Below are 24397 nucleotides of genomic sequence, written 5' to 3'. Positions count from 1 at the left end.
AAGTGCAAGGGTCTGAGTTCAATCCCTGGTTCCACAAAAAAAAAAAAAAAAAAACTTGAATGTTGGTATCTTCAGTCTTGGTGGCAGATGAGGTATGTTACATACATTTAGAGGTAATCAACTTTGTTTTGCCTACTTTTAGTCCCAAAATGATTAATGTTCCTATGTCCAGAGCTGAGCAAGAAACTAGTCCAAAGTTTTAAGGTAATAAAAAAGACAGAAATGAAGGTCAAGCCGGGCATGGTGGTGCGCATCTGTAATCCCAACACTCAGGAGGCTGAAGCAGAAGGATTATTGCAAGTTCAAGGCCAGCCTGGGCTACATAGCGAGACTCTGTCTTCAAAAACCAAACAAAGATAAAACTTTGTTCTACTTGTAGTTACCTATTAGGTATCTATCTGTAAGACCAAGTGAAGAAACACTTTTATGTGTATGTATGAGACAGACAGATTAGGGATTGAACCCAAGCTCTTAACACAGAGCTACACCCTCAGCCTCTTTCTCTTTTCTTGCAGGTGGGTGTTTTGTCTGAGCTAGGGTCTCCCTATGTAGTCAAGGCTATCTTTTTGGTGATCCTCTTGCTTCAACTTCTCCAGTGCTGGAATTATAGTTGTGAGCCACCATACCTGGCCTTTTTTGTTTATTTGAGAAGGGGTCTCACTACATAGTTCAGTATGACCTTGAGCTCACTGTGTACTCCAGGCTGGTCTCAAACTTGCAGTGAACCTCCTACTTCAGCTTTCTGAATGTTGGAGTTACAGGAATGGACCGCCCCAACCTGATGAACTAGCCCTTTTTTGAGACAAAGTCTTGCTGAATTGCCCAGGATGAATTTGTATTTTGTGATCCTCCTGCCTCAGCCTCCCAAAGTGCTGGATTACAGGCATCCCCCCTCCATTTCTGACTTCTCTAGACCTTCATTTTTTATTTTGTCCTTTCAGAGTTGGTCTTACTAAATCAGTAAGTTGCGTTTGCTGGGGTGGAAGTTTCCAATCTCTTGCCTCAGTTTCTCAGAATGTTGGTCTTACAGGCCCAGGAGAGCCTGGGTTCTTAAATAGTGCCCTCTGCTGGGCACTGGGCATGGACTGTTGCCTGGCTTTTAACTTGTGAACTCTTTCCTGGAGGAGGAGAAGCAACCCCCTTTGCAACGTGCCAAGTGGGCATCACTGTGGGTGCTGTTAGAAAGGGGGAGAGCTGTGTGTTTCCCCAGATGGTTTTCTGGGGACCTGCACTTCCTCAGTCAACACAGCACTGAGGTTTTGCCCTATTTTGCATACCAGGACACAAACAAGCCCAATGCTTGGGAACAAATTTTAGGTTAGTGAAACTCACTCTCAAAGACCCGGAGTTCAAATTACCAGTACTGCCAAAACATAAATAAAAATTGGGGGCTAGAGAATGAGAAAACCCTGTGTAGCCATATCCTGCATGAGCTTCATCTCTGACCCTGTTTCCTATCTATAAGTTAAGAGAGGGAATAGTCCTGCCTAACAGTCTGGCTGGGAAAACAATGGATGAAAATGAATCAATTGTGTGTTCATGCTGTGTAAGTGCTTCATCAACATTCGCCATTATTAATCAATATACTGGGGAACTGTCTGGTCAGGGAGGCCTGTGGAATCAATAGCTGGCTCCCAACTGCCCTGGAGGTGGCCCTGGGGGCAGTGTCCAGTGCAGATTTCAGGAGGCCAGGAGGTATGGAGGCCTCAGGGGTCCTCTACAGGAAGCCAGCTGAACTGAGTCTGTGGAGCCTGGCATTAGGCTGAGAAAGTTAGGGAACTGAAAGCCAGCACTGTAACCAGAATGGGACATCTAGGTGGGGCTTGAGGAGTTAAGGCTGGAACTACTCAAGGCCTTGGCAGTGAGGCTGGGGGCCAAGAAGGGGTGCAGAGTTCCAACACTGGGTGAGTTTCAGAGGACCTTAGGGCCAAGGAGATGGCTCAGTAGAATAATTACTTCCCTGGCAAGCGCAAGGGCGTGAGTTCAATCCCTGATTTCGCCAAAAACCAAAAAGACCTCTCAGTTGTGACTGGAGAACAGAGATGCAGCCCAGTTCCAGAGTTGCAGTTGAGGAGGCCACTACTGATTCAGGCTGGGAAGGAGGGCACATAGGGCTAGGGCTGCCTCACAGGGGGTATGGGTGAAGGCAGGCATGAACTGTGGGCCCCTTCACTGTGTGAGCCAGAAAGATGGCTAGAGCAGCATTTGTCAAGGGGGGCCAGTCTGTCAGCCAAGTACAAGGTGGAGGCCCCCCATGCTGATAGTCCTCGCAAGTCATCAGGAGTGGGGCACAGGAGGGTAACATTGAAGGTCCAGCTCATCTCTCTGGTTCTAAGCAATTTCTTAAAAACTGTAACCGCTTCTAGGTATGGGAATTAACATGGCAGGAGGACGCCCTCTTTTGGTCAAGAGATGGCAGTCCTGGTTTAGGATGGCCTAGGTCCAGAAAATGGGCTGCACTGAGGCAGGTTAGTGTCCCCTCAGAGGGACCTGGCTGCGATGGAGATACCAACTTGAAATGACAGGAGTCAAAGGTGACCTGAGGGAGCTGCATGGTGGAGGGGTAGGAGAGGGAAAAGGGGCATTTCTGCAGGGCCCTTCCTAGTTTCCTAGCACTGACTGTCATTCTAGAAGGCCAAGGTTATCAGCTCAGTCCCAGGAATGAGGACTGAGGTCCAGAGGGTGGCAATGCATGGGCCCAAGACCATGGGCTGGGAAGTGAAGGGCTTGCCTTCACTTGAGAAGTTTGTGCGAGGAGGCCCTGAAGGATGGAGAAGTGGCTGGCTGGGGGGCCTGGGATGAGGAGGTTGCCTCCCTTGTGTGAGTGGTTCTGGCTAGGTTGTTGTGGGAACCCCTCCCAGCCCTCACTGGCCCTGATTTTCCACAGGAAGCCCTGAGCCCTGACCCCAGCCCTGCCCCTGGGCCACCCACAGCGCTGACCCCAGGGCAGCCTCCTGGTGAGTACTTTCAGAGGGGGCGTGACTTAGCTTTGGCCACTCTGAAATCCTCAACTGCGGACTTTCTGGGGGCACTTGTTTGTTGGGGCCACCTTAACTTGGTCTTTGTCTGCAGGTGGGAGCCCCCCACTAGAAGAGACACGCCCAAGTCCAGGGGAGGAGGCTGGAATGGTAAGGAGGGCTAAAATGGGGAGACTGAGGGTCAGGCACTTACTAGTCAGGACCTGCTGAACCCATCTATCCTCTGTCCCCCTTTTCTGTCCAGCAACGGTTCCAAGACACAAGTCAGTATGTGTGTGCAGAGCTACAGGCCCTGGAACAAGAGCAGAGGCAGATAGATGGACGGGCGGCTGAGGTAGAGACACAGCTGAGGAGCCTCATGGAATCAGGTGGGCGAGCTGTCATACGCACCACCATATGCACCTAGCCCTGTGGCTCCTTCCGGCCACTGGAGCAGGGAGGAGGGACAGTGCGTAAACTTGAGTCCGGGGCAGGGCGGGAAGCAGCCTCCTGGAGACAGCACAGGCCTCTGGGATGGGACAATCAAGCAAGCTCCGTCCCCCAGTCCCTGGCCACCTCTTGGATGATGGGAAGACCTGCTAAGTATCATGGCTTGTCAGGTGCCAACCGACTGCAGGAGGAGGTTCTGATCCAGGAATGGTTCACACTGGTGAATAAGAAGAATGCTCTTATCCGGAGACAGGACCAGCTGCAGCTGCTGTGAGTGCTGGGGCAGCAGCCCACACCCCTCCCCAGTGCTCCACCCCACCAGGCCAGGCCTGAGAGCAGTCAGTCCCAGTCCCTAGCCCACAGCTGTGCCACTGTGGACAGAGGGTGGGCAGCCCCGCACAGGGAATGGTAGCTACAGTATTCCCTGCTCTCTTCTTTCTGTAAAGATCTTTTAAAATTATTATTCAGCCACCTTCTTAATTTTTGTCTTGCCTATTTTCTGTGCAGCCTGTGTAGTTCCTAAACTGGTACTGTCTTGCCAGGCATAGGAGTGCACACCTGTAGTCTCAGCCCTTTGGGAGGCTAAGGCAGGAGGACTGTAAGTCTGAGGAAGCAATTTAGCTCCTGTCTCAAATGGTTGGGATATAGGGCAGTGTGAAACCTTGGGCTCAGTCCCTGTTATGACACATACAAAAGAGCACTGTCTTTCTTGATGAGAGAACTGAGGCCAGGAGCAGAATGTGCCCTCAGCAGGTCAGGGCTAGGTTCTCCAGGGTCACCTATGCCTCCACAGTAAGGAAAACAGGCCCTAGAGACATGCTCAGCTCGGCTCCTTGATGGAGACTTCTTTGCTTGTCTGCATTTGCATTGTTTCAGGACAACTATAGCCTATTGCTTCCATTTAAATAATTTGTTTTTTTTTTATTTTACAAGAGGGGGTGGTGAGGCAACTTAAGAATTAGTAATCAGAAGCCAGTTGGAACAAAGAAAATTCTGAAAAGTAAAGCAGATAGTGCTTTAAGCTCAGCCCAGCCCTCTATGGGAAGGACATAGGGGTGGGCTTGGGGTGGGAGTGTACAGAGCCCTGTGATCCCCATCTCTGACCTGTACCCTTATCTCCCAGCATAGAGGAGCAGGACTTGGAGCGCAGGTTTGAGCTGCTGAGCCGGGAACTGCGTGCCATGCTGGCCATTGAAGGTGGGAAAGGGGGAAAGAGGGACCAGAGGTAGGACAGGGCTCAGCCTAGCACCACCTGACTCTGGCTCTTGGGGTCTCAGATTGGCAGAAAACAGCTGCACAGCAGCACCGAGAGCAGCTACTGCTAGAGGAGCTGGTATCACTGGTAAACCAACGTGATGAGCTGGTCCGGGACCTGGACCACAAGGAGCGAATGTAAGTGAGGGTGCGTCTGAGCTGGGAGTGCTCGGTCTGGAACCCCAGGGAAAAACACTGGGGCTGACTCCCCTCCCCCCTCCCCCCAGTGCCCTGGAGGAGGATGAGCGCCTGGCGCGTGGTCTGGAACAGCGGCGCCGCAAGCTGAGCCGGCAGCTGAGCCGGCGTGAACGCTGCGTGCTGAGCTGAGCCTTCCTGGGCCTCACCTGGCCTTCAGGCCCCGCCTTCAGCATTGCCTGTCCCTAGCAACTGCTTGTTGCCCTGGGGTCTGTGCTGCAGAGGACCAGGCCTCGGGGATACCCTCACTAGGTTGCCCATATTTATTTGTCTGTATGAGTGTGTGTGTGTATGTGTGTGTGCGTGTGCGCGCGTGTGCACGTGTTTTCACAGTGTGCTGATCAGGACCCCTTACCCAGCATTGGGCCCAGCTCGCTGCCCAGAGAAAGGGACAGTGCGGGCAGTGTGAGGAGCTGCCTTCCTGTTCCTCACCAGCCATAAAGTCAGGCAAGGACACAGCAGCACTGGCCCATTCTCAGGACAGCTTGGGCTTCAATAGGCGGAAGGGGTGGGGCTTAGGTCCATAATGGGTAATGTAGTCATTGCTGCTCTAAACCTGGGCAGTCTTGGGGGATTGGTGGTTCCAATACCTACTGCAGGTGGACCTGGGCCTTCTAAGGATGACTGTCTGAGGGGAGTCTTGTTTCAAAGGAAGACAGGTAGTTGGATGTGGTGGTGGACACTTGTAGTTTCAGTACTGTGAGAGGCCAAGGCAGGAACACCGTCAAATTCCAGCCCAACCTAACCAAACCCTGTGTCAGTCCCCAGTACTGAAAAAAACAAACAAAAATGAAAGAGCACACAAAAAACAAAGTTGAGCAAATTATTGCCTTTTTAAAAAATTAGTGCATCGTTCAAATCTTCACCACCACCCTGTCATCTCCAGGTTCTTCCTCAAGTGCTCATGGCTGCTTCCTTCTCAGGATCTGACACCTCAGAGGAGCTACTTGCAGTCATCTGATGCTTGTCTGCAAGCCAGGGCTTGTTTGGAGGCAGGGGTGGCAGGAGGCAAGTTGTTCAGAGCCAACTCATCCTGGCTCACAATGCCATCTTGGTCCTCAGCAGTCACAGGGGTACTGGCCCCAAAGAACTTCACCATGGCACAGACCTGTGGTAGCTTTGTGAAGGTCTCTACTGCCAGCAGCATGGCCAGGAGCCCTAGGAGCAAGTAACCTGGGGAGGAGAGTGCTAGGGCAGGTCTTGTGGTACCCACAGTACTTGCCACCCACCTCCCAGCAAGGCAGCCACGCTGGCACCAGGTGCCACTCACAGTTCTCTTACTGCTGCTGCCACAGGTTCTTCAGACTACAACTTCTAAGTAATGCCCAAGGGAAGGTCTCACCCCTGTGATGTGTAGTCCCCAGTGGCTCATGGGAATCGTATCTTAGGCTCCTCCTCCTGACTCACCAAGAAGTGCAAACTGGCCAAGCTGGTAAATCACTGGATGCAGGTTTTGGCCACTGCCAGGCAGCAAGTCTCCCAGGCCAATGGTGCTGAGTGAGCCGAAGCAGAAGTAGATGGCTTCCAGCAGGCTGTGGTCACGCTGTAGACCCCACAGCACCAGTGCTGGCAGCAGCACGAAGGTGCCAGCCACCAGAAGGCCTAGCCCTGTGGCCTGCAACAATGCAGCCTGAGATGGTGCCAACTGCCAGCGACTGGCTATCCAGGCACCCGGGCGGCTGAGCACAGGCAGCAGGCAGTGGCGCAGGGCAGCCACAAGTGCTAAGGAAGCTGGCAGCCCTAGGACTGCATAGACGACACAGAAGGCCTTTCCACCTGCGGAGAGTGGGGCCATGTGGCCATAGCCTGGGGAAGAGAGGGGCAGCATGCAGTGAGCTCCTGAGTCAATGCCGGCTCGTGGGGGCTGGGGGTGGTGGTGGAGGGGATGTGGAGGGTGGGGGTGGTTCACTTTCTGCAAGGCCACCCAGGGAAGGCTGCCCTCTGGTGGCCAAAGCTGCCTAACTTCTGCAGGCTCAGCTCCTCTGGGAATCCTGGGGCTCCTCTCCTAGACATTCTTTTCTGAAAAATCATGGATAATTAAGACAGTCCAGAGCTGGGCGTGGCAATGCATGCCTGCAGTCCCAGCATTTGGGAGGCAGAGGCAGGAGGACCAGGCTGGGCTACAAAGTGACCTCAAGGCCAGCCTGCGTAGTGAGATTCTGTCTCAGAAAAGAAAACAAAAGGAGTCAGGGAGATGGCTCAGTAGAATAAGCGCTTCCCTGGCATGTGCAAGGGCCTGAGTTCAATTCCCGGTTCTGCCAAAAGGAAAATAAAATAAAAGATAATCCCTCAGGACCTTTGTAGCTAGGACAATTCAAAAAACTGCCCTGTCTCCAGATCTCCTGGCTTTTTCATTTTTCACAACACTGGGGATTGCATCCAGGACTTTTTTTTTTTTTTTTTCCCCCCGCATCCAGGACTTCTTGTATGATAGACAAGTATGGGCATAATTTGTAAGTGCACTGAGCCATATCCTCAGCCTGAGATTTCAGCTCCAACCTTATACTTCATAATCCAAGCTGGTGGTGTGTCACCCACTTTTCACTTCCCAAAGGTTCATCCTATCTTTCTAGGTGCCGGGCCTGGTGCTGGGATCTGAGTCGGCGTGGGCCCTGGACGATTGGTGGGTGGGGAGACAGAATAGCTGTAAGTGTTGACCGGTAGGGCTACAAAGAAGCAGCAGGCAGGAGAGGGCGTTTGGGGACAGGGAAGCACAGGCAAGATTAGGAAAGATGGAAGAGCTGAGCATGCTGGGAGAACAGGACCAGCTGGTCCAGAGGTTTCAGACTGTACTTAGAGGAGCCTGATGAGAGATTAGAAGGGGTGGCAGGGCTGAAGGCTGTGCTCTGCCTAAAGGCAGGACTTGTTCTGCTCCAGCCAGTATTTTGCCTTGTGGGGATTCAGACTCTGTATTGTTTCTTGAATTTCTGAAAGAAGTTAGGAGCAAAGCCTTGAGTTTGATCCCCAGCATCTCAAATAAATAAATTAGATAACTAAATAGTTTGCAGGACAGTACCCCCCTCCCCCAGCAAATCCAGGGCTGTGTCCCCTGCTCTATTTCTTGGGGCTTAGGCAGGAAAACCTTCAACCCGTAGCTGTATGTCCTCTTGCCTTGGCCGAGGACTCATCAGGACTTCCTTATACCCCTCCTGAGCTGAGCCAGTGCTCCTAGTCTGCCTCCTCCCCCACCCCTCCCTCCCAGTGTTTCCCTCCCTTGCCTCAGGCTTGTGTAAGGTCTGGGCACCTCTTCTGAGTCTCAAAGGGTGCCTAGGGGTGGAGCCAGGGAGGCCACGCCCCTCCTGGCAGCTGAAGTGGAGGCACCAGTTGGGTTATATTGGCGTGGGAAGCCCCAGTTGTGATGTTGGACCTCATATGACAGGCTTCGTCTGGTGCTTTAGGGCCAGGGACAGGACTGGACTCCCAGGGACCTACCTCAGGGAGCCATGGCCTCAAGAGCCTCTCCTTCCTGGGCTGCCTGGTGGCCTTACCTGTGGTGGTGAGGATGCTGACAGTGAAAAGCAGGGCTGAGGGCAGGTCCCAGTTGCTGGCCTCTGAGTGGTTGCCCAGGGTGGAGACTCCATGACCCTGTGCCCTCAGAGCCATGCCCAGCAGCTCCTCCAGAGCTCCGTGTGGCAGGCAGGCCCCAAACTCTGCCTGGAATGCAGCCAATTCAGCCTTGAGCTTCATCTGGAACTGGAGTGCAGGAGGACTTTCCAGAGCTTGGAGCACTGCAGCCCCTAGCCCCATGGCCAACATGTGGGCTATGACCAAGAGCGTGTATCGGGTCCAGGGCCTCAGAGCCCACATTGTGCAGTGGCAGTGCTGAGTTTAGGGTGCTGTGGGAGCACCTGTTTCCCCACTGGCACTTGGGAGGAGCCTCCAGGGTGGGGCTGGAAGGAGGTGCTGTGTGGGTGGTTCCCACAATCCTGGGGTGACCACGAAGGGCAGAGATGAGCTGTGGTCCTCCCAGTTTCCAGGGGCAAGGTCTTGGGAACTGTTCCACAGTAGCTGGGTAGGTGGTGGGGAAGGTGCTGTGGTGAGGAAGAGGGCAGAGTGAGCAGCCAGGCCCAGAGCAAGCCTTACATTTTCACATTCATGGTCTGTCCACTGCACACTCTAATCACTCACGCAGGTCACTTCTCTCCTGGTGCTCACCCAAGAAAGCTGTGAGCAAGGAGACACATCTACATCTTATCGGTTCCAAGCAGGAAATGCCCAGTTAATGGGGCATACCGGAGAGGGCTACCAGATGGGGCACCGAAGCAGCCAGTTGTGTTGGGCAAATGCCCAGGGTGTGGGGAGGACCAGGCACTAGGCACGTGAGGACAGGCTGCTGAGGACAAGTGTAGCTTAGGGAGACCATGGGGGTTGGATAAAGAGGAGTCCTGGGTGGGATGGGCAGGGAGGTGAGAAAAGAATGGTGTGGTTCAAGGTAGGTAAGTAGGGGAGGAAAGGTGATGCAAACCCAGAGGGTTGTATGCTGAGAGTCCAGAGATCTGCTTAGGGTTGGGGCAGCATGGCCTGGAAAGGTACTAGGAAGGATTTGTGGCAGCTGGGCTCCAAGAATGGGCAGGCCCACTCAGGACCAGGACAGTCACTGGAGTGGGGACAATGGCTTGTGGAAGGGTATCGTGTGGTCAAGCTCTGACACAGACTGAGACAAGGTAGATGAGGTGATCAGCAGGCACATCAGTGGCATATTCCTAGGTGAGGGTTGTAGTACAAGACACCCTGGCCCAGAACATATGTCTGCTGTTAGGACAATGAGGATACCAGGGTGTTAGGACAGGTTGGTTCTCCTGAATTCTCCAGGGAAGGTGACAGTTGCATTTGGGGAGACAGTTTACAAGTTTATTTGGCTTCATTGGATCCCAAGGCCAAGGCACAACCTTGGCTGGGACAGCAGGAAGGTACCCAGAGAGCCCTGGCTCCCATGACCCCAAGGGCAGGGGTCCAGGCACTAAGCCCTGGGGTAGAGGCCACAGTAGCAGGATGTGGTCAAAAGTGCTGGTGACAGCTGAGGCCGGCCCCTCTCCCCTGCACCTCCCTTCCTCCCTGCACCACCCCTGGGGTCAATTCCCTGAGACAGGCTCTGGTCCTCTCAACCAGCTGAGTACAGTGTCAGGCCCCAGTGGGGAAGGTAAGTCAAGGGGATCTACAGGTCACAGGTGTGTGTAGGAGGTATGAGTCCCCCATCCAGTGTGAAGGCTTCCTGTGCAGTGTAGTGTTCCTGACCCACCCCCAAGGGGGGGTGGGGTCCCTGGGGGAAACAGGGGCAGCTACAGAGGCCTGCCTGGCTCCTGTTCCAGTGTATGCTGTGGCTCCTCTTAAGGCAGCTGGAGCGTAGAAGAGTGGCCTGGCCCACTCAAGGTCCCGCCTCTGGCACCCATGGTGCCTGGGCACCCATGTCTTTGGTCTGCGCTCTGCAGTCTTGGGGGCCTCCCCGGAAGGGGTTGGGAGGTGAGGAGTCCCAGAAGGGATCTGATTCTGGGAACAAGGTCCAGGGTGCCCGTCTAGGTGCAGGCTGTGGTGAGGGCAGGGGTGAGGGCCGTGGGCCAGCGGACACAAAACTCCAAGGGTCGATGCGGCTGCGGAGGGGAGAGGGCCGAGGTCGGCTGATGAGGCCCAGAGGTGGTGAGCGCGGGGTGCCTGGGGTGCCAGGAGCGGAGCGTGATATTCCTGGTGGAGGTGAGACAGTGCCTCCTGTGTGGGTACAGGAAGACAAGGCTTAGGTGGGCTTTAGTTTCTTCATCTGTACCGTGAACTGCATTACCTGACTCAATTTCCATGGCTCTCTATGCTCCTTGGTGCCTGTTTATTACAAGTGGCTCAGTACACAGCAAGTGGAGCAGCTAGAATTGAGCTTAGATTCCAACCCTGTCATTCACAAACTGTGGGAGCCTGGGGTCCCTTAATCTCTATGCTTTAAGTTTTTGATTTGAAAATATGTATCAGCTGGGCAGCACAGTGGTACACACCTATAATCCCAGAACTCAGAGGGCTGAGGCAGGAAGACTACCAACAATTTGAGGTCTAAATGGACTACACAGTGAGTTCAAGGCCAGGCTGGATTACAGTTAACCTCTGTCTCCCAGAACCAAAGCCAAGAGCCAGGTGTGGGAGCACATGCCTATAATTCCTGCACTCGGGAGGCTAAGGCAGAAGGATCAAAATTCTAGCCCAGCCCAGGGAATTTAACATCTCAGAGAGATCTTGTCTTAAAAAATAGACCTAAGTGGGCAGGGGAGATAGCTCAGTGGTCTAAACACCTGCCTGACAAGCACAAGGAGGACCTGGGTTCAATCCCTGGTACCGCATGCTGTACTAGCCTGTACAGAGCTAAGGATGTAACTCAAGTGTGAAGGCCTTTGGCAGCCTACCTAACTCCTGCCCACTGTACAATTCAACTTGGCCTGAGCTCTCTATCTGAGACCCTAAGCAAACATTCGTGGTCTTGACTTCCCTACAAGCCCTCTGCCTCACCTCCCTCTGCCTCAGAGCCACTCACCGCGCATCTCTTCCCGCCGGGGGCTCTTGGCAGATGGCTGGCCAGAAGAGACGCCCAGGTCTAGCAGCAGGGGCACAGGCACGGGTGGGTCACGGATGTTGGGTAACTTGGGGGAGAGGTGGATGAGCGGGGTGGAAGGTGGCTCGGTGGCAGCAGGGCACATTGCTGGTGCTGGTGTAGAAGGCACTGGTGGGGGCTCCCCACGCTCACGGCCCAGGCTCCCAGGGGGCTGCAGGTCACGGCCGAGGCCCAGTGAGGCAAGCAGGGCAGTGCCGCGCAAGAGCGCCCGCTGGATCAGCTTGGGGGTCCCAGAGCTGCTGCCCCGCTCTGTGGGCCCAGGCTTCCGTGACTCCTCAGGATCTGGGCTCGGCCGAGGGGGGTTACCTATGGGCAGGCATCGCACAGATTAGACTATATCCGCCATCTCTGTGGCCTTGGACCAAGGCTGAGCTCTGTCTCCCACCAACATCTTCCCTGGCTCCGGTATCTCCAGCCCAGCTCCTCTCTGTCCAGCAGCACCTGCCCTAGTCCCTGCCTTTCACTAGGCACATGGACAGGCACAAGAACAAGTAGGAGCAAAGCCTGGAAGGTGGCCAGGTGTCCTGGTGCCCAGACATGGCATGACAGGAGTCTAAGTGGCAGGTGGAAGCTAGAGACCTTCCCCATGGCCAGTCACGGACAGGCTCTAGGCCAAGGGCAGCATTGCCCCACTGACTAGGACCAACCCTTCCCAACCATGCTTTCTGCCCAGCAGTTATAACTCTAGTAGTAGCACACAGGTCAACTTCAATGCACACCACAGTCCCGAGGGACACACATTCCATGGACAGACTGAGTGACTAGTGCCTTGCCTGAGGTTATAGGCAGTTTATAGTGCCTTCATTTCTGCCAGGCCTGAGCTGGATGATTTAGAAGCACTGTTTTATCTGACCTTCATGCCCCAGAGGGCCTAAGACCTTACACAAGGCTGCATAGCCATTAGAGGGGTGGAGCTGGCCTCTCTGTTGGCAGTGGAGTGGTCTCTGCTCTCTACTGCTTCCATACCAGACTCGGTCCTGATTCCAGGGAATCAGGCTTAGGGCTGGCCTGACTCTGTACCAGGCTATCCAGAGTGGGTCTGGGAAATCTGCCATTAATTGAGGGTATAGGGGCATCTAGGACGGATGGTCTGCTCAAGCCTTGAGTCTGTCAGACTCCTCTAGTTCTTTACTGCTACCAGGAGAAAATCCAGCCTTTCAGCTGGGCTGCCAAGGTCCTCTCCCACCTTGTCCCTTGTGTCCTTCCCCCACTCCTTAGGCCAGGCACTGAGCAGACCTCCCTGAGTGGAGCCAAGGGCTGGGCTTTGAAGGAAGAAATGTGAACCTCTGCTGTGAGGACTTGGATTGGTGTCCCCATCCTTCCTTGGGCCACAATCCTCACCCAATCTGTCTCTTCTCTCCTTCTTGCCCACTCAAGGGCCCTAGGAGCCCCTCTAAGATGTAAAGCTTTGATCAGGTCTCCTCAAAACTCCCCACCATTTCTAGGCCCTTCCTGAACTGGCTATAGCCTATTTTTCCAGTTTTGTTCATGCATTCATTGAACAAACATCTACTGAACCTCATGCCTTTACCCACTGCCTCAGGCCTGACTTAGCCAGGTTTCCTTGTCTCAAAAAGAAAAAAAGTCAGGGGGGAGTCAGTTTTTGTTTCTTTGTTTTTACTGTGTTGGAAATCAAACTCAGGGGCTGGGGAGATGGCTCATAGGATAAGTGCTTGACTGGCAAACGCAAGGATCTGAGTTCAATCCCCGGTTCCACCAAAAAAAAAAAAAAAAAAAAGGAAATCAAACTCAGTTGTGCTCACTACAAAGCTATACTATCAGCTCTCCTGCCTTTTGAGATATTGGGGCTCAAGCCTTGGGCCCCTGCATTAAGTTACATTCCTAGCCCTTTTATCATCTTTTGAGAAGGGTCTCAGGAAGTTGCTGTTGTTCAAGCTAGATGTGAACTTGCAATCCTCTTGCCCATCTCCTGAGTAGCTGGAGTGGGCTGGGGATATAGCTCAGCAGCACAGTGCCTGCCTGGAACAAGGTCCCGAGTTCAATTTCTTTTTTTTTGTTTTTGTGGAACCAGGGATTGAACTCAGGCCCTTGCGTTTGCCAGGCAAGCGCTTATTCTACTGAGCCATCTCCCTGGCTCCCGAGTTCAATTTCTGGTACCAAAAAGAAAAAGTACCTGCCCAAGTATCTGGGATTACAGACATGTGCCACCACATGTGGCCAAGAGATATGGTTGCACTCATTTGAAATCCCAGCATTCAGTCAATGTGAATTGAATGCACTCTGCCAGTGTGCAGCATAGTGCACACAGGTCCCCAGGGATGAGGCCATCTAGCTGGGACAGGGTAGCAGAAGGGATGCAGATTCTGGATGGTGGCTTATGCCTGGGACATTCTGAGTCTAGAACCTCTGTGAGGCCCCATTCTTTCTTAGCCAGGCTGCTGACTCTGGGGGTGGCTGGAGGTCAAGGTCATGTGCTCTTGAGGGCATAGGTGGCAACCCGAGTGTAAGCTTAGGCTAGGAAAAGCAGGTGCTCAGCGGTGACTATGTCAGGGCAGTTGATGGTGTCCTTTCATACACAAGCTTGAGGACAATGGGGTTTGGCTTGTGTCCCTGGCCCTGGGAGCACGGGGAGAGCAAGCAAGGCCAGATGGCTCTGCAGAACAAGGTCTGGTACCGCCTTGACCCACCTAACTGGGTTGACAAGACCCCAGATTCTTCACTGACCCCACAGACCCCATACATTTTAGAACAAGTGAATCCAATCTTCCTGGCCTTCAGTTTTCAATTCAGCCCCAGCAGCACAGCCAGTTTGGGGAAGTGCAATAGCCAGAGCAAAAAACAGGGATGCAAGGCCCTGCCTTTGGAGTCATACTGCCCTGGGTTCAAATCTGTGTCCATTTGCTTCTTTGTTAAGTGGACCTAAAAACAACACAGAATTGCCCAGCACACTGGAGAAAGCTGATCAATAGTGCCTGTTATTACTATTAAATCGGGTAATCACAGAGATGATAGATTGGGGAAAAATAGCATAGTAGGGGTGAAATTAAATTCTTGTTGAATATTGTTCTTATCTCAGAGCCACCAACCAGCATTCTGGCTGTGAGCAGCAGGCAGGGCTGGGGGCTCTGAAGAAGGTCCCTGTGTTGGTACAAGGACCCACAGGCATAGGAGGCCACAACTGTTTAGCCCCTGCCAGAATAGGCAGAGCTGAGCTGCGCCCTCATCATCCTTACTCTGTGTGAACTCTCTCAGCACTTCTATGGTGTATAGATGAGAAACCCTTTCTCCTTCAAGATTCTGAGGAAGTTGGCTTAGATTGTGGGTGTCAAACTCTTCAATCAAAATTTTAGCTGGGAGTTTTGGGTAGGTTATTTTCCTCCTTAGAGTCTGTTTCTTTATCTAAAATGGGGATAACCATGGCACCTCTCTTATAGGGCTAGACAGAATGCCTGGCACACAGTAGGTGCTATGATCATCATGAAAAACAAAAAGCTTCAAATTTCCCCAGATGTAATAAAAATGACTCCTACATCCCTGCCTGCCTGGTCTTCTTATTTTCTTCCCCACTTAAGGGTTTCCAAGGAGGGACTCTTGAGAAATAGTCCAGTGGCCACTTATCAGTTTTCTTCTCTCTGGATGCTGCTCCCTTGGGGTACCAGAGAGGGGGTACCATTCCCTGCTTCTTCTTTTTTTTTTTTTTGTATTTTAGGGAAGGGCCTACAGAGTGTTCAGGGTCTCACTACTAATTTGGACTCGTGGTGATCAGCCTGTGTACAGCCCCCCAAGAGCCAGCTTGGCACCACACCCAGTTCAACTGCCTTCTCAGTGTGCACCCCCTGGGGGGGGGCAGCAGGGCAGGCCTACGATCTAACTCCTGGCCTGTGCCTGCTTACAGGAGCTGTAATCCGCTGAGTTATGTGGCCAGCCCTTCCCTGCTTCTTTCATTCCTCTAGCTACTAAGGACACAGTTGCCACAGGACTAGGACAAAACCCTCTTACAGGCCAAGTCTTAACAGGGGGACTAGTCCCTGGGCCTCCCAAAGCCTGGGCTGTATTCAGCTCAGTTGTGGGCCTGCAGCTGAGACCTGAGTGTTCTAGCACTGGGCCTGCCCTGTCTCAACCAGTTTCTTAGTCTCTAGAATGAATGCTATTGGGGCAGAATTGCTGTTCTGCCTGCAGGCTTCTCATAGCCTCCTAATGGGTAGCTCAGCAAGGAGAGAGCTTAGCAAGGTCCTGCTGGGGAGACAAGGCCACTCACCGTTGAGTGTCGGGGGTGTGGAAGGAGAGCCTATAGGGGATGAGTCATTTGAGTCCAGGTACCAGGTGGCTTCGTCCATGCGCGATCTTCTCCTGGTAAGGAAAGGGGAGGAGTGCTTTGAGCATCTCAGGACTGGAGGGAGGCAGATGATCTTGAGGTACAGGGGGGCACTCAGGTGACTCACCTCCCATTCTGGGCCTCCCCAGGCTTGGGAGAACTGGGACCCCAGGCCCAGCATGCTCGACGTTCTCCATTGCTCGAGTCCTCCAGATGGCGAGGGGATTGGCGGCCCCATGCCTGGCCTGGCTCTGCAGGCTCCACTGTGGAGGAACCCAATGGAATCTGAGCTGATCCTTGGCCTCCCCTGTCACAACAGGGAGGCTTTGGGGAAATTCTAGAGGATGGGCACATGCCAAGCCCCATCTCATCCCCTGGGTGGGTTTTAGGTAAGTCAGGTGGGTCTGGGTCCTGGAACTAGCAGTGAGGTGGGGCATCTCATTCAGCTGGCAGTGGTGGCTCTCTTGTTAGTAACCAACTGCCTGGATTTAAATTCCGGCTAGCTGGGCGTAGTGGTACACGCCTGTAATCCCAACACTCGGGAGGCTGATGCAGAAGGATTGTTGTGAGAGACTAGCCTGGGCTACAAAGTGCGCTCAAGGCCAGGTCAAACTGCATAGCTCAATCCCCGGTTAAAAAAAAAAAAAAAAAAAAAAAAACTAACAAAAGAAATGCTTCTTGGGGAATCAGAGGTTGAAGTCTAGAACTAGAAAAGCAAGGGAGAAGCCAATAATGGGATCCTTTGAAGACAGGGCGTGGAAGAAAGGCTGGGAGTTAGAAGAAGAGGCAGGAGGCAAGTTTCTTACACTGTATGGCTCGGAGCCGGGGGAAGGTAGGGGAGTCCCCAGCTCCAACCTCAAAGACGTTTCTCCTCCTGTCCAGGGCAGGTGAAGCCTGCACGGTGATGCGGTGCTTGAAGTCTGAGTTTGGGGGAGCAAAGAGATGGTTTGTGGTGAAGGAAGCCAGGATCTAAAATAGCACAGGTCCCCTGGCCAGCTCCCAGGACACACAGTGCACAGAGGCTGCACAACCAAGCAGCCTTGTTGTTTCCCCGGGCCCAAAGTTTTGCACTAGGAAAGCCAATAGAGGGAACTCCACCCACAAGACTAGCGAGCGGGGCGCCGCTGGAGGTTGTCCTGCGCTGCCCCGCCCCCTACGCCTTCCCAGAACTTTCATTACTCCCGCCCCTTCCCGGTTGCAGCCACTCCCAAACAGACATGCAAATATTCTCGCCTGAACCCGCCCATGACCACAAAATACAACCCGGGTTCTAACCCTTCCAACCGTCAGCTCACGGCTCCACCTACCAGTACTTTACACTAATCGCAGGGCTGTCAGCGTAGAAACCTGACCCCACCCATCCGCCCATCTAGCCAATGTTTTGCGGCTCTGGTACTTCCAGCCAATGGCAGGAGCCCGCAGTTTACCTAGGGGCATACTGATGCGCTCGCCGCCGTCGCGAGCCCGGAGTTTGCTGCGCTTGAAGGTGCCGCGACGGCGGCGCACGTGCGGCCGTTCTCGATCCACCTGCTGCAGCATCAGCGTCAGCTCGCGTTCGAAAACCTCCAATTCCCACTGGGCCAGTAGGTGCTCGCGCCGCCGCAGCTGCTCCGCCTGTGACCGCTGCTCGCGCGCCGCGCGTGTCAGCTCCTCCTCACGGCTCAGTAGTTCCTACGCCAGAACAGGGGAAGGCGTTGGGGTCAGCTAGACTTTGCCCGTGGCTCCTAGTCTATTCTCAGTCCTACGGGGAATGGGAGAAAGGTCCCCCAACTCGTCGCACCTTTTCCTTGGCCCGCAGCTCATCAAAGAGGTCTTGGATTTCGCGTTTCCAGCCTTCTTGCATAGAGTGGAAGGAGTCCCGTGGCATTTCCCGTAGGACCTGCGCTTCTAGCGCCTCCAGCTGTTGCAGGATGGAGGCGAAGTCGGGCCTGCGGTGGGGGTCCTGAGCCCAGCAGTCTAGGGGCACAATGGGGTGGGGAGGCAGAATAAGAAGGGGGTCATCTGCCGCTAGATGTGTCCTGGGCAAGGGAGTTCTGCCCCTCCTCCACCTGTCCTGGCCTCTTACCGGCCATGAGCTGTGCGAAGGGCTCCGGGCAGGTGGATGGGATGGGTAGTGTGAGCTTGTTAACAGCCACACCGTAGGCCACAGCAAGACAGTCGATACCACGGTAGGGGACCTCGCCAGTCAGTAGTTCCCACAGCAGCACCCCAAAGCTGTCAGGAAACAAAGGTTCTATGTGTCCCTATCTGCCCACTTTCTGTCATTTCACCCTAAAGTGATGAGGATTAAATAGTTTGGGTCCCTTCCCTTGGCCTCAGCCTATCTGCCCATCCCTGTCTTCCTGGGGTTAGACAACCACCTGTGCCATTTACAGCCCCCACATCAGGCCCTGCCCAGCTCTCAGAGAACCGCACCTCCAAACATCGCTGCCCTTAGAAAAGGTGGAGGCCTTGATAACCTCAGGAGCCATCCAAGCGTAGGTGCCCGCGGCGCTCATTTGTGTGGTTTTGTGCCACTCTCTGGCCAGACCAAAGTCAGTGATCTTCAGGGTCTTGTGCTCCATGTCATCACCCTCAATAGGGTGCAGCAGCAGAACTGGGGAAGAAGTGGAGCAGGACCATGAGGGTCCCAGGTCCAGGAGGTGGGGGACAGATGAACTGGGAGCAAGCTATCATTTGCCAGATGTCTTGGTATTGGGTAAACAAAGCCTAGATCTTATCCTGAAGACCTCACAGCTTGAGGGGGAAGGGGGAAATTGGACAAAAATAACAATACTGAGACACACTTACCCAGGGTCTCCTAGAGGCCAGATATTTCACACTTGGCTCTAGCACTCAAAACAAAAACAAAAACCCACCAGGTGTGGTGGTGCCTATAATCCAGCCCTCAGGAGGGTGAGGCAGTGGATCACCATGAGTTTGAGGTCAGCCTAAACTACATAGTGAGATTATCTCCAAAAAGGAGGTAGATATTATTCATATTTTACAGATAAGGAAATAACAGGGAAATTACAAGGTCACACAGGAAGCAAGGTTAAACAGCAAATAAAACATTTCAAATTGCTCTCTGTGTTTCCAAAGCTACTGTTCACTCCTTCAATTTTATTTTGACAGGGTCTCACTAAATTGCTTAGGCTGGCCTTAAATTTACAATGCTCCTGATTCAATATTCTGAGCATTTGGGATTACAGGTGTATACACACCTCATTTGGCTACTCTGACCTAATACTGTCTTGAATAGAAACTTGCAATAAGGCATGTTTTTGGTGTTTGGGGCTTTAATTTCAGGGGAAATCTTTGAGTGTCCTGTCATGTTGCTGAAGTAGGAGTGTAAATCAGAATACCCCTGGGGGTGAGAACAGGAGGGAAGCCCTGGGTGAGCAGAAGCCCAGTGGATGCCACAGGCCCCAGTACCCACGTCATGTGGTGGCTAGCGCAGCCACTCCCAGAAAAGAGCGCCACAAGATAGCTGCTGAGGCAGCTGGGTGTGAAGAGAACGGGAAGGATGATGGTTTTTGGCCACAAAGGAGGAGCTTTGGGCAAATATAGGAGTGGATGGCCAGACTTGGCTGGGGCTCCTGGCTTTGACCCAAAATGGGGCCACCACATTCAATATAGGGAGGTGAAGCAGCAATTTGCAACTCTTGGCAGGGCAAAAACAGCTCAAGTGAGAGTTTCTGAGGAATAGAACAAGGACAAAGTCACAGACTCATCAAAGGGCTTCTCTACTTCTGGTTATTGACAATCACACGGTAAGGAAATGATCTATTTCTGCCCACCAGGGCACATCCCTCAGCTGACAAGGTGTGGGACGGAGGGGAAGTCACCTACAAAGGCAGGTTAGTCAGGAGATGTCTCAGAGGAAGTGGCAAGCAGGTGTTCATCTTTGAGGGACTAAAACCATAACCCCTGGATGTTGCTGCTGACCAAGCCCTTTAGGTCTCCTGTGAGAGACTTGGTGATGCCACCCAACCTGTTGCTACTGTCCTTGGCTCCTCAGAGCCCAGTCTCTCCTCAACCTTTAAACACTGCGCTCAAGTGTCCTTAGCCCCTTTTAGGTACCAGCTCCTCCTTCCCACAAGCATCTTCCACACTTGGAGCTCTAGGCCAGACAGAAGCTGATCCCACTGCCCATTTCTCCTGGTGCCTGCCCACTAGAGACACCCTTCATCAAACTTCCCTGCAATTTCTCTGAATTGAGACAATAACCTCGAAAACCACCCACTTCTCTGAGCTGGCCTGGTACGGAGTCCTGCACATTTCATAAAGCTGGGAATGACAACAAAACCATCTCAGAGGGTCAACACAAGTATCAAGCCAGTAATCAATTCTCAAAGCCTTTGTTGGGGGTCTGACATCTGGCAGAGGTGTTGGACATGCTGGTTGCCCTGGAGATGGTGTGACCACATATGTCCCACTCTGCCCTGGGTCACTCTTTACTTCTCTGTAGCCTCTTGTCTGACTACAGGAGGCTCAGTATAAAATAATCTGAGGAAGACCCACAACAGCCCAGGGTGGGAGAAGAGCCCAAGCCCTTCCTACTTTCTCCTGGCCAGGTGTCTGGCTGCACAAGGGACACCACAGACTGGCAAGCCACTTCCTGCACCACAGCTGGGGAGGGGCAAGTCTCCCCTTTTTTGGTTGGGGAATCTGAGGTCCAGAGTAGAGCAGCAACTCACTCCAAATCTCAGGACTCCTTCCTAATCATAGTCTTTCTGCTGCCCCCATACCCACACACCTCAATCTTGCTTTTGCATCTCCTGCTCTTCTTGCTGCTATCTGCTTGGGCCTTGAACTTGTCCTAACCCAAGCTGCTATTGTGGTGTCTGACAGAGACTCTGGACGTGGGAGGTTGGGGCCACTGAGAGAAAAGGCTAGACAGTGCAGGGCTAGGACAAACCTTGCAGCCTCTCCTTAGGACTCATTGAAAGGGACCTGGCCTGAGAGTGGCCTAGGCAACTCTCGCCTCTTCTGCTTCCCCCTATGGTCCTTACTTCTCCTTTTTGGGAAGTCTGGCCCAAGTCTCCAATTGGGAGGGGGGTCCTTTAGGGAAGAATTGGGGGGAGGTCAGGCCCAGGCAGAACTGGCTGGTCAGTCCTGTGACTCGTGGGCCTGGAGAATTCCCCCCTCTCTCCCAGCCAGGCTTCTTCACAAGGCCCCCATTGTCCAGGAAAATCATGCCATTGTTTCCTGCCTGTGCCCCCCCAGCTCAAGGGTTCCCCCCACCCCAATCCCGCAGACAGAAACTCAGGCTTGGGACTGGGGTCTAGGAGGTTAGATGCCAGGCCCAGAAAAGTTGAGGGCACCTTGCCTGCCCTTCACCACAGCAGATCAGACTCTGAGGGTGAAGCAGAGGAACTGGAGCAGGGGCACAGTAGGGGAGCAATCCCTGGCTCCTTCCTCTCTGGCACCCCCACCCCCTCCAGCTCTTTCCTCCCCTCCAGGCAGCTGGGCTAGGGAGGGAGCAGGGGCAGGAAGCCAGCCCAGGGGCAGCAGGAAACACAGGAAGCTGTGGGGAGGGTGGGGAGCAGGAGCCTGGGCTATTGTTCCATTTTTTTCTGGAAAGAAAACGGAGGAAAAACAGAAAATGGGACCCCCCCCATGGCCTTTCAGGGAATCCCCCTTAAACTAGGGCAAGGAGTGTGTGTGTGTGTGTGTGTGTGTTGGGGGGGGGTTCCCTAGATTACCAGGGTCCAGGGGTAAGGCCAAGAACTGGGAACTGGCCTCTAGCACAGATGTATGGGGGGTGGCTGGCAGGTCTCCCCTGACCCTTCCAACTCTGGCAAGGACTTGAATATCACTGAGTCCTGGGGTTCTTCTCCCCAGCACCTCTGGTCTATGGTCAGTCAATGCCTGGGAACTCAAAATATCCATACTGGTCTCTTTCAAGAATCTCTGTGGCTCTCTAGTGAACCTACTGAGCCTGCCCTCACCTTTACCCCTTCCCCTACAATTCCTACTGTCTCCAGCCTGAGCCCTGAGCTCCATCCAGCAGGGCCTGGTCCCAGTGCCCTCTCCCTCCACTCCACTGGGCCTCTATGCCTTTGCTCTTGTCAGGCTCTGCCTGCATACCCAACTAGATGCTTTTCTAAATGCTGCCTGCTCTGGCCTGGTGCATAGTTTGTCTGCCTCAGGATGACCCCTGAGCTTATCACTTAATGTGTCTTTGGGCCCATGACAACAAGCACGTTGGGGGTCTCAAATGCTGATTCTTGGCTGTGCCCTGTTGGTTACCCTGCCCTCCTATGGCCATGCCCCCTCCAATGGCCATGTCCATAGCTGAGGACCCAACTGTGGTGTATTACATGGGTTTGCCCAGCCTGTTAAGCCATTTTAGCCTCCTGGTCACTCTCTTTTCAGAGGCTGAAATTGAGGCTTTGAGTTGAAATGACCAGCTAGAGGCCATGCAGCTAGGGAGTGGTGCCAACCTTTCAGTCTCTAAAGAGCCTTGACCTCTGTGAGAAGTGGGGGGCTTCCCCTGAGATCTATTTCCTGGAGGAGCTGCTCACTTTGAGGGAAGGGAAGGGGTGAACAGACTAGCCATACCATAATTGTGGTAAACTTCAGGGAAGGAGAAGGACCACTGGCCTCCAGGGGACTTTCTTGAGATGGTGACCACAGTTAGGCAAGATGCTGATGGCCCACCTGAGAGATGAGTTTTGTAATCTGCCCAAACTGCAGCTCCAGGCTGGGATCAAGACTCCTTCAGGGGCTAGAAGAGGAGCACTCTGCCAAGTGGCTGGAATTCCTGCTGTGGTGCCAATACAAGGCCAGAGGTACCCCTGGTCAGCTGGACTCCCTTGGGCAGGAGCTCTGACCTCCGGCAGATCCTTTGTTAAAGGCAGATGAGGGGTGGGAAGAGGTATGTACCTGGGCCATGCCACCCTCCAGCCATGCCCCCAGGAACTCACTGTTGTTGGACTTGAGGTCACGGTGGATGACAGGCACCAGGGCCTCACAGTGCAGGTAGTGCATCCCACGGGCGATCTGCACAGCCCAGTTGACCAGCACATGGGGAGGCACACGCCGCCCTGCCAGGGCACGACTCAGGGGCCCCCCAGCTGCATACTCCATCACCAGGCATAGGTTCGGTTCCTCCAAACACACAGCTTTTAGGGCAATGATGTTAGGATGTGCCAGCATGGCGAAAAGTCGGGCTTCCTGGCGAACACTCTCAGCTGTCACACTGATGTCCTCATCAGGGTCCTGGCGAGCTGCCTTCACAGCAACCAGCTCTCCTCTCCAGCTGCCACGATAGACTTTGCCGAAACCACCGATGCCAATCACCTCCTCCAGTCGCAGCTCCTGGAAGCTGGCCACCTCGCAGGGGGGCGGGCCACCACCCCGAGACACATAGTTGGATGGAAAGATGCCCACCTGGCCGCCCACCTGGCCTGCCCACCAGCCCTCATCTCCTGAGATGGCTGCATCCCGAGACAGCACCTCCACACGGTCACCCTTCCGCAGGGCCAGCTCGTCCTGCCCACTGGGCTCGTAGTCAAACAGGGCTGTCCACACAGGGTTGGCATAAGCAGCTGCCTTTTGGGACCCCTCTGGCCGGGCTCCACTACCTCCCCCAGATCCCCCACTGCCACTGCCACTGCCATTCCATGACCCCAGAGGGCTCTTGAGAAAGAGATTCTTCAAGGGCTCCATGGTCAGGAGCTGGTGTTGGAATGTGTGTGGGGTCTTCTCTGGGTGCCCGTGGTCCCGACCCCTGCTGACCACTGAAGCCTTAGTGCCGGAACCTGGGCATCCGGGCTCTGGCTCTCAGCCCCAGACCCACGCCTCTCTGGGGAGCCAGGAGTGTCGCCTCCCGGCCCCCCGCATCTCGTGCTTCTAGAGCACGGCACCCACAGCAGTGTGGTCAGGCTGGAGGGGTGGGGCCCTGGGGCCTCCAGCGTCTCACCATGGCTGCTTTGGAGGGGCCTGAGAGTCTCTTGGTCCCGAAGTAGTCCTAGGAGGCTGGCCCAAGCGCCAGGCGAGAGTAAGGTGGGGCCTTCCAGGGGCAATGTCTGGATTCCCGTGAGTCTTTATCCAGAGTGTGGAGGGAGAGTCCCCAATTGGTCTGAAGCTGCTTCTTTTTAGCCCTGGTGCCTTTGGCCCCACAGCTCCGTTCCGTTCTCTTCTTCCTCCTCCCTTTGTACTTTGGCCCCGGGGGCGGGAGGCAGAGGTGGAGGGTGGAGTTTCACTTTTTTCCGCTCTTCTCTTTCCAGCAGGAAACAGCATCAGATGACGCGGGAGGCTTGTACCGCTCCCCTCCCGGAGGAGGCTCCAGGGGCTGGACTAGGGAGTTCCCAGGGAGGCGGGCCAGGAGAGGCTGGACGACTATGGTAGCCCCAGAACTCCCATCACAGCAGGCTTTAGGATCTAGAAAGAAAAGCCCCACACGGGGTGGTCCGCTGCCTAGCGCCAAGCCTGTCTTGTGCATTTGAATCTATATCTGTAAAAGAGGTTATTGAATCGCATTTGGGAAGGCGACAAACCCAAGTGTTGTCTTGGCTACGAAGTTGTATAGAATGTATCACGTATTTTCTCTCAGCGTCACTCTTTTTGTATTTTAAATAGGAACAAGTGACACTGTTTTGCAAAGCTGGTGGACTGGAGGTGGAAAGACTAGAAGACAAGACAATACTGGCTGCACCTCCAAGCTCTCTTGGAACAGACTCTTCTACACTT

The 24397-nt window shown here is 53.8% G+C and overlaps 3 protein-coding genes across 8 annotated transcripts in view; 1 reads left to right on the top strand and 2 right to left on the bottom strand.

The window, feature by feature from the left end:
* Ehbp1l1 (EH domain binding protein 1 like 1) overlaps window positions 1-5668 on the top strand; it is an 18287-nt gene extending 12619 nt beyond the window's left edge. For 3 of the 6 annotated variants that reach the window (XM_023710511.1, XM_023710512.1, XM_023710509.1), the window contains 7 exons: window positions 2888-2957; window positions 3073-3128; window positions 3223-3346; window positions 3578-3677; window positions 4531-4604; window positions 4685-4799; window positions 4889-5667. In XM_023710511.1, the coding sequence (XP_023566279.1) occupies window positions 2888-2957; window positions 3073-3128; window positions 3223-3346; window positions 3578-3677; window positions 4531-4604; window positions 4685-4799; window positions 4889-4988 (639 nt within the window). In that variant the 3' untranslated portion in view covers window positions 4989-5667. Of the gene's footprint in view, window positions 1-2887; window positions 2958-3072; window positions 3129-3222; window positions 3347-3577; window positions 3678-4530; window positions 4605-4684; window positions 4800-4888 lie in introns of all 6 variants that reach the window. The other 3 variants (XM_023710513.1, XM_004627362.2, XM_023710510.1) reach the window with 2 other exon arrangements.
* Window positions 5669-5780: 112 nt separating this feature from the next.
* On the bottom strand, window positions 5781-9157 carry Kcnk7 (potassium two pore domain channel subfamily K member 7). The gene is made up of 3 exons (XM_004627361.2): window positions 8345-9157; window positions 6264-6662; window positions 5781-6029 (listed from the first exon to the last, which is right to left on the bottom strand). Exons 1-3 carry the CDS (start codon window positions 8661-8663, stop codon window positions 5800-5802), a joined length of 948 nt encoding a protein of 315 aa, XP_004627418.1. The 5' UTR covers window positions 8664-9157; the 3' UTR covers window positions 5781-5799.
* A 536-nt stretch (window positions 9158-9693) lies between these two features.
* Map3k11 (mitogen-activated protein kinase kinase kinase 11) lies at window positions 9694-24118 on the bottom strand. Its single transcript, XM_004627233.2, has 10 exons — window positions 22630-24118; window positions 18134-18314; window positions 17784-17932; window positions 17499-17674; window positions 17146-17389; window positions 16525-16638; window positions 15846-15981; window positions 15662-15753; window positions 11365-11748; window positions 9694-10559 (listed from the first exon to the last, which is right to left on the bottom strand). Exons 1-10 carry the CDS (start codon window positions 23372-23374, stop codon window positions 10222-10224), a joined length of 2559 nt encoding a protein of 852 aa, XP_004627290.1. The 5' UTR covers window positions 23375-24118; the 3' UTR covers window positions 9694-10221.
* Between the last annotated feature and the right edge of the window lie 279 nt (window positions 24119-24397).

Source organism: Octodon degus, unplaced genomic scaffold (assembly GCF_000260255.1).
Source record: "Octodon degus isolate 3935 unplaced genomic scaffold, OctDeg1.0 scaffold00018, whole genome shotgun sequence".
Taxonomy (NCBI): Eukaryota; Metazoa; Chordata; class Mammalia; order Rodentia; family Octodontidae; genus Octodon; species Octodon degus.
Note: the sequence above shows the minus strand (reverse complement) of the source record. Positions and strands in the feature narration are given on the sequence as shown.